The sequence below is a fragment of the Pantherophis guttatus genome, chromosome 2 (genome assembly GCF_059756535.1).
Source record: "Pantherophis guttatus breed Tessera chromosome 2, ASM5975653v1, whole genome shotgun sequence".
Lineage (NCBI taxonomy): Eukaryota > Metazoa > Chordata > Lepidosauria > Squamata > Colubridae > Pantherophis > Pantherophis guttatus.
The window spans coordinates 290458820-290474086 of NC_142064.1; the positions used below are offsets into that span (position 1 = coordinate 290458820).

Sequence of the window (15267 nt, forward strand, 5' to 3'; positions counted from 1 at the left end):
TGCACCTCTCCTGCGCGGCTTGCATTGGTTGCCGGTTGCCCTCCGGGTGAGATTCAAGGTGCTGGTGTTAGCCTATAAAGCCCTTCATGGCTTAGGCCCAAACTATTTGTCGGAACACCTGCAACCAGCGTCAACTTCCCATCGCCCAGTGCGCTCTCACAGAGAAGGCCTACTCAGGGTGCCATCGGCTAGACAATGTCAGCTGGCAACCACCAGAGGTAGAACTTTCTCTGTGAGCACCCCCACCCTTTGGAATCAACTTCCCTTGGGGCTCTGGTTGGCCCCTGACCTTCGTACCTTCCGCCGTGAATTGAAAACCTGGCTATTTATTTCCCCCGGCCTGGACTGATGGGGTAGTATATTTTAAAATTTTTACAACTTTTCATATTTTTTGTGTATATTTGTTGATTTTAACAGTTGTTTGGTTGATTGTTGTGAGCCGCCCTAAGTCCTTGGAGATAGGGCGGCATACGAATTTTATAAATAAAATAAAATAATAAAATAAAATAAAATATAAAATAAAAATAAAAAAATAAAAAAAATAATATAATATAAAATAAAAAAATAAAAATAAAATAAAATAAAAAAATAAAAAAAATAAATTAATTTAAATTTAAATAAATAAGATATTGGACTGTGCCGAATTGGACAAATTAATGTATATCCTAAGAGAGAAAAAAGAATCCATATACTACAGTAACTGGGAACGCTGGTACATATGGCTAAAGAAGAGGACATAGAGTAAACAATATAGTATTAAATATATACTTGTTATAATTAGATAGCGTTTGGTATTCAAAATAGTCAATGTTATCAGAACAAAAAGAATTACCGGGATGTAACTGAATAGGTATCTGGGGGATCGTTATGACCCCGTTAGTCCTTCTTTGTGATTGTCTTTATGTGTCGTGTTGTCTACCCATATATAATTCATATCTGTTTGATAATTACAATATATGTTTTTTTATTTGTAAATAATTAATATTAATTTAAAAAAAAACTTGGGCTCTAATCTGCTTGCCACCCAAAGAACAACATTTCAGATGTGGGTTGTTTTTTCATCATAAGCCCCATATGCATCTGGGAACATTAAAGATCTTTGTGGAATAGCTAAAAAAAAGGCAGTGGCTTTACAAAGTGAAAATCGTGAGTGAGCAAGAAATGCAAATTCTGGATAAGGAGAAATATTTCAGCAAGAAAATGGATGGAGCATTTTTAAATAAGTGGAAATTGAAGTCTCAAACTGGCATTTTATTGAAAACGTCTTCAATTCGTATAGATTACTTTTAGTAGCTGATTCAGCCTTTCATCCTTCTGAGGTCGCTAAAATGAGGACCCAGATTGCTGGGAACTTTTCTGACTTTGTAAACTGCTCAGAGATAAAGTGGTAAAGCATTGTGGAATAGTATATCAATCTAAGTGGAATTGCTATTGCTATAGTTTCTCCTGAGCATGGTTCCTTTTATGAGAAGTAAGATGACTATTCTGAGCAAAACTCTTTCCACACTCCATGCATTTATATAGCTTCTCTCCCGAGTGGATCTTTTTGTGGCTTCCAAGTCCACTGCTCTGAGTAAATGTCTTTCCACACTCCATGCATTTATATGGCTTCTCCCCTGTGTGGATCATGTTATGGGAAATAAGATTACCTCTTCGAGCAAAGGTCTTTCCACATTCCATGCATTTGTATGGCTTTTCCCGTGTGTGGATCATCTTATGGGAAATAAGAGCAACTCTTTGAGCAAAGGTCTTTTCACACTCCATGCATTTAAATGGCTTTTCCCCTCTGTGGTTCATCTTATGGGAAGTAAGTGCACTGCTCTGAGCAAAGGTCTTTCCACATTCTACACATTTATATGGCTTCTCCTGTGTGTGGGTCATTTTATGGGAAGTAAGTGTACTGCTACGAGCAAAGGTCTTTCCACACTCTCTGCATTTATATGGCTTCTCTCCTGTGTGAATCATCTTATGGGAAATAAGATGACTTCTTTGAGCAAAGGTCTTTCCACACTCCATGCATTTAAATGGTTTCTCCCCTGTGTGGTTTCTTTTATGGATAGTAAGTGTGCTGCTATGAGCAAAGGTCTTTCCACACTCCGTGCATTTATACGGCTTTTCCCCTGTGTGGATCATCTCATGGGAAATAAGACTACATCTATCAGCAAAGGCCTTTCCACATTCTGTGCATTTAAATGGTTTCTCTCCTGAATGGATCTTTTTGTGTCTTGTAAGTCCAGTGCTCTGAGTAAATGTCTTTCCACACTCCATGCATTTATATGGCTTCTCCCCTGTGTGGATCATCTTATGGGAAGTAAGTGTACCGCTATGAGCAAAGGTCTTTCCACACTCCATGCATTTATATGGTTTCTCCCCTGTGTGGATCCTTTTATGGGTAGTAAGTTGCCCGCTTGTTCTAAAACATTTTCCACATTCCAAACATTTATAAGGCTTCTCTTTTGTGTCAATCGCTTTTTGAGAAGTAAGGAAGTTATTTCCAAGAGAAAGAATGAATGTCCCATTGTAATTTTGTCCACTGTGTCTTCTTATAGCATCGTCTCCTTTGTTTTGGGTTAAATAGTGTTCATTTACTTGTAATTTAGCTTTGATTGGCTTCACACTTTCCCCAATATATTTTTTCCTTATTTTCTCCTGTTGGGCAAGAAAGTCTTGCATCGGACCATCGGTGGGAGATGAGCTTTCCTGATTCCAATCATTTGACTGGTTTCTATCATGGGTTTCTAATTCCATTCGAATTCCAAACTTCTCCGTTCCATCTTTAGCATCGATCACTTGGAACAGTTCACAGGAATCTTGATTCTCCTGCCCCTTATTATCTTCAAAGCAAAAGGGAAATGAAAATGATAACAAGGTTAGAGAAAAAGATCAAAGAGTAGAAAGTCAAGTGAATTTCCTTCTGAATTTCTCCAATTCCTTTAGCTTGTATGTTTGCATGCCTACAGTGGTGTGATATAGACAGGATGATTTTTATATTCATGAGCTTTGAAAATATCTAGAAAACATCTCTTTCTTTACAATTATCTATGGTGTATATATATGCAAATCTCACTCAGTTTTGAGTTAAGGAATAGAATGGAATAACAAGAGTTGGAGGGGACCTTGGAGGTCTTCCAGTCCAATCCCCTGCTTAGGCAGGAAACCCTACACCACTTCAGATAAATGGTTACCAACATAAAAACTTCCTGTGTTGGAGCATTCACATCTTCTGGAGGCAGGTTGTTCCACTGATTAATTGTTCTAACTGTCAGGAAATTTCTCCTTAGTTCTAAGTTGCTTCTCTCCTTGATTACTTTCCACCCATTGCTTCTTGTCCTACCCTCAGGTGCTTTGGAGAATAGCCTGTGTTCTTTATGGCAGCGCCTGAGATATTGGAACACTGCTATCATGTCACCCCAGACCTTCTTTTCATTAAACTAGATATACCCAGTTCTTGCAACCGTTCCAGTCCCCTAATCATCTTTGTTGCTTTTCTCTGCACAATTTTTAAAGTCTCAACATCTTTTTTACATCGTGGCGACCAAAACTGGATACAATATTCCACGTGTGGCCATAAGATACACTTAGATTTAGAGAAGGAAAACAAGAAAAAATATAGTTTTTGGCCTCGGTGCGTTCCGTTTTTGCCTTCCCCCTTGCTGGGGAAGGCAAGAACAGGACACACGGAGGGTTTGGGTGGACAAAAACAGGCCCACATTCGCTCCATAAGACACACAGACATTTCCACCCACATTTTTTTTGGGGGGGGGAGTGTATCTTATAGTCTGAAAAATACGGTAAGTCCCTGTGGGGTGGGGTAATAGGTAGGGCAAACATTGCAGTGGTTTTGCTGTCATTCGTAAGCCGTGGTGCTGCAACACTCATAATTTCGGGACTGGGTCTCAAGTACTTGGGGGAGGGCTGGTTGTAACTTGGAATGGTCACTTAGTGAACTGCCATACCCTAGGATGCTCTGAGTGACATTGTATGAAGCCTTTGTTCTTGAATTGGATTGGGAGAATGGTCTTCCATGGGCTGAGTGTGAAAGTTCTATTCTCACACAATTTTGGAGGTTTCAGAGGACAAATGACAACAACACTCCTCTCACATGACATCCAGAGGACACATAAAAGCACACCTCATTCTTTTCAGCCTCCACAGATAAGTTCAAATAGAGATAAGAAATGACACAGAAAGCACCTAAGCAAAGAGACATTGACTCTTTCCTTCCTTGGAGCACGAGAAGATCCTTTCCTTCTCCCTCCCAGGACACGATATCTGATTAGTGGTTTTTTTAATAAAAAAACTAACTATCATCTGTCTTCTTGAACTCTCTGATTGGGGACTAGAGAACTCTTACCCAGAGAGGCCACGTTCCTATGGTTTTCAAGCATGACTTCCGAATGCAGCGCTTTCTGGTCAGGATCCAGCAGAGACCATTCCTCCTCAGAGAAAGACACAGCCACCTCCTCGAAGGACACAAGACTCTCCTGAACACGGAAAAAAGAACAGGAGGATTTGCAAGATCTGTTCATCATCATCAATGATTTAGACAAGGAGGTTGAAGGGAAACTCATCAAATTTGCAGACAAGACCAAATTGACAGGAATAGCAACACTCCACAAGATAAGCTCCAGATATAGAAGGATCGACAGATTAGGGTTAGGGTTGAAATCAACTCTGAGAAATGTAAGGTTCTACATTTAGGAAAGAAAAACCAAATGCACTGGCATAGAATAGGTGATACCTGGCTCAACAGTAGTAAGGGCAACATGGATCTTGGAGTCCTAATGGACAACCACTTAAACAGGAGTCAACAGTAGGCTACAGTTGCCAAAACAAACTGCAACAGAATCATAGGCTGCATTAAGAGGGACAGAATCAAGATGACATGAAGTGTTAGTACCACTTTATAATGTCTTTGGAAGACCACACTTGGAATATTGCATCCAGGTTTGGTTGACAGATATAAAAAAGATATTGAGACTCTAGAAAGAATGCAGAGAAGAGCAACAAAAATTATTAGTGGACTGGAGACTAAAACATATAAAGAACGGTTGCTGGAATTGGGCAAGTCTGGTTTGATGAAAAGAAAAAGAAGGACTAGGGGGTGACATGATAGCAGTGTTCCAAGAAGAAATAGATAGAAACTATTCAAGGAGAGAACCAACCTACAAGCAAAGAGGAATTTCCTGACAATGTGAACAATTAATCAGTGGAATGACTTGTCTCTAGAAATTGTGGGTGCTCCAACACTGGATGTTTTAAGAAGAAATTGGACAGCCAATCATCTGAAATGTTATAGGGCTTTCTGTCTAAGCAGGGGGTTGGACTAGAAGACCTCCAAGATTCCTATCAACTCTGTTATTCTGTTCCATTGTTTTCAAAGCAAAGATAAGTTAAATGGCTGTGCGTCACACAAGTCCTAATATTAGGTGAGAAAATTGGCAAATCGAAAATTGCTTTCACTGAAGAAATATTTGGGGAAGTTTTATCAAGCTCATTGATTCTCTAGAACTTTCAGTGTGTTTCACTAAAGTAATCCCACTTCTGGATCAACTGATCTATTGCTCTGTCTATCATTGATTGATCTAGTAGTCTGAGCCATTGGCTGAAAGGAAGAAAACAAGGAAGAGAAAATTACAGGTTATAAATGAGGCTTTATAAAAATGGTAATGTGGCAATGTGAGTATTTAATTATCTTTCATTAGCCTTGCACAATTCAGAATCAAAGAATTACCCCCAAAACGGTCTGTAGCAGTTACTGTCACTGTGATACATTTACTTTTGAAGGACTTTTTAAAAATTGCTTCTTGCAAACTCCAAGTTGGAGAAGTACCTAGCAGAACAAGATAACCAGAGGAATATGCTGGTTGACAGGAACTTGAAAATGCTATTCTGCTCTCCTTGTTGTGGAAGAAGAGAAAAATAACCCAGGCCAAAAAAGTGTGGGGGGAAAATAGAAGGAGGGAGTCCTCCGCACACCCGCTTCACTTCCAGAAGGAAAAATAGAAATGTAATAACTTTTCCCTTTCTTACTTGATTTGGAGGTTCAACCGCTGTTTGATCTCCGTCATAAAAACCAGGAAGCTTCATTCTTTGTTTCTCTGTAAGGAATAAATAATTTCAACATGGATAATTAACAAAATAGGGGGAGCTATTCTATAGAAAAGAAGAGAGAGTGAAGGTAAGACAGATGGGAAATCGGAGGATCTTCCATTACTTCCTGAGGTGTCCTGACTTTGATCTTCCCAAGGGATCCTCCTGAAAAATTGCTCCTGAGGGAGATTTGATGGGTTCTTCTTTTCCTCAGGATCTCTGATCTCCACAGTGCAGCACTTCCAGTAGGAGGAAGGAAAAAAGAAGCAGAATTAATGTACCTCACACGACACAAAGTGGATTCTTATATTTGGAACACAATCTCAAAGCCCCTGAGGTTGAATGAGAAAACAACAGAACAACATCCTACAAGAATTGGTGAATTGCCACATATGATGAATGCCAGAGAAGTTTGGGATGAAATATTCAACCACTTTCTCTATTCCCTTCTGAGCTCCCTAAAGTCTCTCACCTGCAACTGGACCTGCTCCTTCTGCTCCTCCACCTGGCTCAGGAGGAGGCCTTCTGCCAGGGCCACCGCCTGGGAGCTGGTCTCTGCTTCACAGTCCCGCACCCAGCCCTCCATCTCTGGGGGCAGGAGAGCCAGGAGCTGCTCCAGAACCACCAGGTCCAGCATCTGGGCTTTGGTGTTCTTCTCTGGTCTCAGCCATCGCCGGCAAAAGCCATGGAGTCGGCTGCAAAGTCCTCGGGGACCCTCAGCCTCCAGGTATTGGATGGAGTTCCAGGGCGGAACTTGTGAAGGGAGGATGGTTTCCTCCTCAAGGATCTTCTGCCTGGTTCTTGTCCAGAGCTTCCCCCCCTTCCCAGGCTGATCACCTGAAGGGCCTTTTCCGCTTTCCTCCTTTCCAAAAGGTTGTGTCTCCATCCTTTCTCTGTCCTGCAGAGCAACTCCAAATGGCTCCAAGGACTCTGGTGGGTCTCCAGATGCCTTTTCCTTCACGGGACCATTTCTGGTGCTGCAGGACTGATCCCTGCAAGGAATTCCGCTCTTTTTCTTCTTCCCCCAAGAGAAAAGTTTGCCTTGCAAAGAGCACAAATGGCTTCCAGTTTCTGTATCTGAGATGGGAAGAAAAAGAAATGCCAAGAATTAGAAAGTGGAATTCAGCCACTGAGCGACCTTCCCCCAACCTGCCCGGACCCCCAAGCGGCTGATCCCAGCCAAGGCCCAGGTCCCCTTCCAGGGCCGGGAAGGAGGCAGCTGGAGAGGCCGCCCCCCTTCTCTCCCCCTCCGGAGACAGGATGGGACCCGGTGCAAATCCTGCCTCCTCCTCGCCCGGCTTCTCTCCTCTCCTGCTGGGCCTCCCCTCCCCCCGCTCGGCTCTTCCCCGGAGCCCCGCCGCCTTCCCACTTCCCCCTGCAGGGAGAGGGCGGCTGGGGAGCATGGGACTCGGGAAAAGCCCCACCCCCTCACCCGGGGCACGTCTGGATGTCCCCCCGCCACTCTCCCGCAGCTTCTCCGCCTCCTATGGAGCACTAAGGGTTAAGGAGAACGAGTGCTGTGTCCTAGAGAGGCAAGGCTCCAGTGGGCCAATGGGGAAACACCTGGAGTTCCCTTCTCTTGGCGGAGAGCGCCACCTGGTGAATTTGGCGTGAAGTGCCAGGATGGTAGAAAGGGCGGGAAAGAGGAGAGCGTCTGAGGGGAAGGGAGAAGGTGGGGATGATGGGCTTGGGAGTAGGAGGAAAGGCTGCTCTCAATGGCTCCCTGTCAGACAGAGGCCTCGGCGTCTCCAGAGGCGGTTCTTTCTCCATCTTCCTCTTCTTTCCTGTCCAGGAACCGTCTGTGGAGATGGAGAAAAACCTCTCCGGAGGATTCGAACTCGCCTCCCTGAAGGCTCCGTGGAGATCGGAGACCTCAAAAGGGGCCAAATCCTGTCAGGAACGGGCGGGCTATCAGAAAATGAGGACCGGGCGGCTCTCTGGGGGACCCCGCAGATTCCGACCTGAAGGGGAGGAAGGTGGGAGACGGGCAGGGAGGCCTCCATGAGGGAAAATGGTTGGAAAGAGACCGAGGAGGAAGGAGGGAGAGAAAAAGGCTCCGCAATGGAGGAAAAGCTGGAAATCTCTGGAGAGGCCAGAAATTTTACCTCATAATGAGGCTCCTTCATTGGGAAGCAAAGGGGGGGAAATGGCGCCTCCTCTCTTTTTCCCCTCCCCTCCTTCATCTGGGGTTTTGGGGCCACCGCAGGAAGACTCGGCCGGTGTGTGATGGGGGGGATGGTCCCAAAGACGGAGAAGAGTTGGGCTCCTGTGGGCAATGCCTCCCCTTGCAAGGCCGCGTGGGAGAACCTGGAGGAGGCTCAACCCCAAAGGTCCCAATGGCAGAAGAACAATCTGGAACCTCCTGAGGTAAATCTCCCACAGGCTAGAAGGAAAAGGGGGGAACGCCCCCTTTCCACCCAGAGCAGCCAATCGGAGCAGGAGCCCCAGGCTCTCAAGGACAACGGGGAGTTTGGCACCATCGTCCCCTTTCCTCCTCCAGCTTTTGGACTGGAGAGCTTCACATCTAAAGTTTATTGCTCAGGGGAACTGAACCAGCAATTTGTAGACAACCAATTTCCCAGGAGCAACTAAGAGCCAGAAGTCAAAGCCTTTTTTTCCTCTTTTTTCCCTTCTACCTCAGACTTTCTTTTTCCCTCCCTTTCTCCTTCCCCTAATTTCAGTTTTTCTTCATATTTTATATATTAAATAAATATAAAATATTAAAATAAAATATAAAAAACAAAATAAAACTATAAAGTAAAATGAGATAAAATACAAAGCAAACAAATAAGAAACAGACCTTAAATGTGGAAATTTTAAATTTTAAATTCGTCTTATTTATAGGGTCATGGGTAAGGCGTTTTAAATTGGGGAGCCATTTTGGATTTAATTCTGTTTTAAACGTATTTTAATGTTTATATTGTATGTTTTTTAAATTTTGGCTGTTCACCGCCCCGAGTCCTTCAGGAGAGGGGGCGGTATAAACAGGATAATAAATAAATAATAAATAAATAATAAAGGAGGAGGTGGTGTTGTATTATATATAAGAAATAACCGAACCACTCTAGAAATGCAACAGAAGAAAGACGAAAACCTCCTTCCATGCATTTGGGTTGATATAAAAAGGGAAAAAGAAGGATGGAGCCATGGGAGTATATTAGAAGCTACCCAACCCAATGTTAAACGGTCACTAAATGAACTGTTATAAGTCAAGGACTAATGTGCTTTAACTGATAGAAAAAGGGCTAGATAACTCCTATAATCAGGTTGTTTGATGATGATTTTATGCTGTCAAGTTGGTGTCAATGCTTAACCACCCCATGGATAGACTTTCTCTGGGGAGACCCCTTCACATCCCCCTCCTCCAGGTCCTCTGGACAGTATCCCCCCCGCCGCACTGCAACTGAGCCCCTCCCCCACTATGCTGGTCCCCCTTTTCCACTCTTCCCTTCCATCTTTCCTCCCATTTCATTTCATTTATTGGATTTATATACCGCCCTACTCCCGAACGACTCAGGGCGGTGAACAGCCACAGAATAAAACACATAAATACAAAATTTAAAAACAGAATAAAACCAAATTAAACAATTTGGCCGAGACAAATTTAAAACACCCAATAATTTTAAAAACAAATTAAAATTTACATTTTAAAGGGGAAAGATTTAGGCCAGGCAGGCTTGATGGAATAAAAAAGTCTTGAGAGCACGACGGAAGGTGCGCAGATCCAGGATCCTCCGTATCTCCGGTGGGAGCTCATTCCAGATAGTAGGTGCCCCCACAGAGAAGGCTCTCCTCCTGGGGGCTGCCAGTCAACATTGTTTGGCCGACGGCACCTGGAGGAGCCCCTCTCTATGAGAGCGTACCAGCCGGTGGGAGGCTCTTGGTGGTAGCAGGCGGTCCCATAAATAACCAGGTCCTAAGCCATGGAGCGCTCTAAAGGTGATAACCAAAGCCTTGAAGCGCACCCGGAAGATCACCGGGAGCCAGTGCAGCTCGTGCAGGAGAGGTGTTATATGGGAACGCCATGTTACTCCCATAACCATCCGCGCGGCTGCACTCTGCGCCAGTTGGAGCCTCCAAGCGCTCCTCAAGGGGAGCCCCATGTAGAGAGCATTGTAATAGTCCAGGCGGGAGGTGATGAGGGCATGAGTGACTGTGCGTAAGGAGTCCCGATCTAGAAAGGGACGCAACTGGCAAATCAGGCGGACCTGATGAAAAATCCACCCGGTCATGGCCGTCAAATGCTCTTCTAAAGACAGCCGTGAATCCAGGAGGATGCCCAAGTTGCGAGCCCTCTCCATGGGGGCCAATGATTCGCCCCAATAGTCAGCGATGGCACCAGCTGACTATATCGGGACATTGGAAACCACAGCCACTCGGTCTTGGATGGGTTGAGCCTGAGCCTGTTTCTTCCCATCCAGATCCACACGGCCTCCAGGCACCCGGACATCACTTCAAGGGCATCATTGGGGTGGTCCGACGTGGTCCATCAGAGCCTCTTCCAGAGAGCAGGGAGGGTCTCCCCACAAAGGGTCCCAAGGGGGAGAATGTGCGTCCTTTGAGTAACATTTCTCCAACCCTCCATCTGTTTGTTTCCTGGGCTCTCCAGGGTCTCCTCAGGAGTCAGGAAGGGCCCCTTCAGCCACTTCTGGTGGGGCAGAGGAACAAGGGGCTGCTCCTCAGCCATGGGGCAGAGGAGGAGAGTCCCTGAGCTGCCCTGATGAAGAATTGTGGCTTGTTGCCTGCTGGATCCTGGCCAGTTCCTCAGTTCCGCTTCAGAGGAGCCCAACACTTCAGGCTGGGGAAGCGAAGCCCAAATGCCTCTGCAGCTGTTGGGGGCTGGAGAAAGAAACTCTCTCTCTCTCTGTGTGTGTGTGTGTGTGTGTCAGAGAGAACTCGGAGAAGAGCACAATATTTGGGGTGTTGAAAGCATGAAAGGGGCCCAGAGGTTCTGCCTGGGTCAGGTGAGGGATGGAGGCCCCACAGAGGCTGCCTGGATCTGACTTTGTGTGAGTGGTTGTGTCAGATACACAACTCTGGGGCAGATTCGGACTCTGCCGCCTCCTTCAGCTGCTGGGGGGGACCTGGCTCTGGGCTGCTGAGGCTGGTGCTGGGCCGGGGGGGGAGTTTGACCCCTCCAGCCCCCCATCCCTGGAAAGGACCCAGGCCACCTCTGGACCCACAAAGCTCTTTAAACAGAATCTGGAATTCAGGATCTGTCTAAGCCGCCTTTGCGTAACTCAGCGGAACTGGAATCTCCCAAAGACTAGAAAAAATATTATCTATGGATGTAGTGAACGAGGAGTAGAAGAAACAGAAGGTCTCCTTTTGGGATAGTTTGGGGGGAGGAGATTTCCAGACTGTGATGGTTAAAAGGCTGTAATCCTATAGTGGAGGATATAGGATCACCGAAGTCCCCAGGATTTCTATTAAAACTCCAGGTTGTTCTATAAATTATAAATTCATTGTTTGGTTTGATATACTGTCCATCCTTCCTAAATAATCTTGAAACCTTTTACAAGGAGGAAAATCCGCTCAGATCTTCTTACACATATCCGTGGATATGGATTTTCTTCTTTTGGGAAAATATTTCCTCCAACTCCCCTTCAGAAGAACAGAGCTAATCTCAGAGGTTGATTCTTAGGACTTGGGAGTCCCAGGACTGATTCCTCTCCCGGTAAAATCCGTTTTATCTCACACTGCAAAACGTTGAGTTCCCTGGGAAAGAACAAACAGCAGGAATGATGGAGCCGCTTCGTCCAGACGTTCTGAGCAAGAGAGATGCGTGTTTCAAGGAAGGGAAATGCTGTTTTCTCTTGTAAAGCCAAGAGATCCGTGCGGAAATTCCCCCGTGAAGGGGGCTGGGGAGAGCATTCCGGCTGGATTAGGAGGGATCCATGCAGATCCTCTCTGCCTCTTCCGGCATGGACTGTCAGTTGAGAGTTTCCCTGGCTTCCCTTCGGATTGGGGGGAGTGTGTGACCCCCAAGTCCTGGCTGAGTGGGGGGGGTATGGATGTTACTTTCCTTCCAGCCCTCCCCCCCTAATTCCTGTCCATTTAGATCCAACGTTCCCTGCAGAGAGTTAATGGGATTGCTGGACCAGAGGAGCTTCTGCCTGCCTTTTTCCACCCGGGGAGGATGGAGGAGGTCCCTCCCCTCCCCCTTTCTTCCCTCCCCCTTTCTTCCCTCCCCCCTCCAGACCCCCCCCCTCAGTAAGTCTGCCTTCCTCTCTAGGGCTGACAGAGTTTATTTATTTATTTATTTATAATTAGACTTCTATACCACCCTTCTCCCGAAGGAGTCGGCGGTGTACAGCCATATTAAAATGCATAAATTTACAAGATACCTGGAGAGGGGCATCTACGACTGGCAGGAGATCTATTACTTCGACAGCGACTGTGGGGAGTTCGTAGCCGTCACTCCGTTGGGGCAGCCCTATATGGACAAGTGGAACAGAGACAAGCAGTGCCTGCAGTACAAGAAGGCCGAAGTGGATGGCTTCTGCCGGTACAACTACCGCTTGTTGAACTATGAGGCAGCCAAGGCAGAGGAGCACCTGATTGGCCGGAGAGGTGAGTCCTAAAGGGGGGGTCTTCCCTGGGAGGGAGAGGCCAGGATCCCCCTTTCACTCATTAGGATCCTCCCGGATGAAGGTTTTACGCATTTATTCTACCCTCTCAGATTTACAAAATCTTCTTCCCTGTTGCGTGTTTCCGAGGATCTAGCCCAATAACTCCAACACAGGATAAGTTTAATTCAAAAGGCATTTATTTACATCTTACTTATCTCTTACAGGAGAGCATCTGGAATGAAGCTGGACTCCTGGACAATATCTTATATACCTGGGAGGCGGAGTCAAGGTGAGGAGGGGTCAAGGGAAGAGCTAGGTGGGATGGCCAGTGTTAACCCTTGCCCTGCCATGGGTGCACAGTGTTAGGCATTTGCATGTAACATTCCCAGGGTCCAAACTCTCCTCCTGTCTGGAATCTGGGATCCCTTTGATCCACCCCCCTCCCCGAAAATGTTTCTTCCATAAGAGGAAAACCTCCAGATCCTAAGAGAGAAAAGCCACTTGGAGCATTTGCTCCTTCTGGAAATTATTAAATATTTTAGGGGAACCAACAGAGATTTTGTCCTCTGTAGATTCAGTCTGGAGGCAGAATTAACTTTCACTCCGAAATTCTTCCCTGCCAACGTGGGAAGATTTTAACCTACCACATAAGATGCATTTGGAAATGTTTTTACTACCAAAATGGTTATTTTCTTGGAGATAATAATGTCCAGCTATTTAATTTGTTTCTGGACTACGTTTAAAGTGTATTTTTTCCTACAACCAACACAACTTTCTTGTCATCTGGCATAATACCTGAAACAATTCTCATTCCAATAATATTTAATATAGAAATTTCACCACTTTGATTAATTTATCTAGTGATTTTTCATAACCTCCGAAAGTGCCCCAAGTGCCAATTGTGTTAGCATTGTGAGTGTGTCTCTTCTTTTTTGTGGGTCTCTCAGGGCCTCCCTCCCTCCTCCCTCCTTTTGGGGATCTCTGGGGGGATTTTCCTTTCAGGGAAAGGAGCTTCATCAGCTGCCCAAACACCCCAAAGCCCATTCTCCCCTCCTCTTTTCCTCCCTCCCCTCCTTCCTTTCTCCCTACCTGGTTCAGGGACAGGACCAAAATCTCTGGATGGTTTGTTGCTTTAGCTACTCACAAGCTTTATCCACATAAATAAAGGACCCGGATTGTGGGGGCAATAAGCTGATTTTGTATAAAAAAGAACACCGCTTAAGGGGGGCCAAAAGCCCTACTAAGCAGGTATATACAAAAGTATGAAGGCTATTGCTTAATGCATTGTAAGCCGCCCGGAGTCTCCGGAGAAGGGCGGCATATAAATCGAACCAATAAATTAATTAATTAATAATAAATAAATACAATGCATTTTTATTATAAATCCAAAGCGGTGATCCTGAATTTCATTGTGATTCATATAATTTCTTCTTCATCAAAAGTATTATTTTTACTTCCATGAAAATACTTCAGACAAGAGGCCAATAATTCTCCAGGGGTTCCTGTTCTTTATTAAAAGAACAGGAATATTTATTAAATTCTGTGTATTTAAAGCCAATTGTTGGTCAGGCTCCAGTTTAGGAGATGTGAAATCACAGGATGTTTCTTGAGTCTCTTTGGGGGAATTTTCTCTGTTTTTCTTTGACTTCTGAGCTGACTTTTCTCTCCGGAGAGATCCAGGCGTCTCCTTCCCCCGAGAGGCCAAAGCTTTTCTCTGGCCACCAAGAGAGGCTCCCAACCTTCCCTCAACTCTCCCCAGAATTATATATATGTATATAAAGAAGTTAATGAATCCTGCTGAATCAGTCTGCCTGTGTGTGCTTTCTGGATTTGATTTTTACAAGAAACTGATTGATATCTGTCTCCTATTTTACTACATTAGGCATCAAGCTTGATATCAAAAAGAAATCTTGAATGACATGATGCGGGGCATCTAAAATGCACTTTCTACTCCTGCTGTTTTAAATCAAGAGGTCTCTATTTGTCTATTAAATTGGATTCCTGGATGGGCAGAGGGAGAAAGTTGTGTCCCTTGGTATGTATTTAAAAGGGAAAAAAATCTTTTTCTGATCCAGTTAAGAACTCCAGCAACTCCCATCTGGCCAAATTGGAACCCCAAATCTCCACACTGCAGTCTTGTAAATAATGAGGTTTGGGATGGGCTATCAAAATAAACATGGAAAAATACCAAATTGCAGCTTTTGAATTTCCACTTCTTTAGAATCTGATTCTCCCATTTTCTTGCTAAAAGTCTTTCTCATCCAAAATTTGCACTTCTTGTTTAAAAAAAAGAGAGGCCATTTTCAGTTTGTAAAGCCTCTGCCTTCTTTTAGTAATTCCACAAAGGCCTTTAATGTCCCAAGATGAAAATGGGATTTTATTTTCCTGGAAAATAAAAACCAGCTCACACCTGAAATGTTGCTATTTGTCTGTGTGGAAACCTGACCAGATCCCAGGTTGGAATTACAAAGAACCATTTAAAAATTGGTTGTTCTTAAGCATTATAGAATTTACTGTTTATAAGAAAATCTTATTTATTATTTATATTTCATATAATTTACTGTTAATAAGAAAACAGGGAAAAAAAGGTTAGCAAAGGACT

The 15267-nt window shown here is 44.6% G+C and overlaps 4 protein-coding genes across 5 annotated transcripts in view; 2 read left to right on the plus strand and 2 right to left on the minus strand.

The window, feature by feature from the left end:
* Nucleotides 1-15267, plus strand: part of LOC117660204 (H-2 class II histocompatibility antigen, E-S beta chain-like) — a 325613-nt gene that overhangs the window by 303492 nt on the left and 6854 nt on the right. The gene's annotated exons all lie outside the window — the stretch shown is intronic.
* The window catches only part of LOC117657437 (uncharacterized), a 56943-nt gene that overhangs the window by 13017 nt on the left and 28659 nt on the right, over nt 1-15267 (minus strand). The window contains exon 7 of the mRNA XM_087884934.1: nt 1566-2453. Within this exon, the coding sequence (XP_087741060.1) occupies nt 1566-2453 (888 nt within the window). The remainder of the gene's footprint in view (nt 1-1565; nt 2454-15267) is intronic.
* On the minus strand, nt 6087-8349 carry LOC148116121 (zinc finger protein with KRAB and SCAN domains 3-like). The gene is made up of 3 exons (XM_087888279.1): nt 8199-8349; nt 6566-7170; nt 6087-6332 (listed from the first exon to the last, which is right to left on the minus strand). The coding sequence occupies exons 2-3, from the start codon at nt 6977-6979 to the stop codon at nt 6087-6089; spliced, it is 660 nt and encodes a 219-aa protein (XP_087744405.1). The 5' UTR covers nt 6980-7170; nt 8199-8349.
* LOC132708965 (SLA class II histocompatibility antigen, DQ haplotype C beta chain-like) lies at nt 8336-14860 on the plus strand. Its single transcript, XM_087884932.1, has 4 exons — nt 8336-8460; nt 12367-12666; nt 12890-12954; nt 14548-14860. The coding sequence occupies exons 2-3, from the start codon at nt 12420-12422 to the stop codon at nt 12904-12906; spliced, it is 264 nt and encodes an 87-aa protein (XP_087741058.1). The 5' UTR covers nt 8336-8460; nt 12367-12419; the 3' UTR covers nt 12907-12954; nt 14548-14860.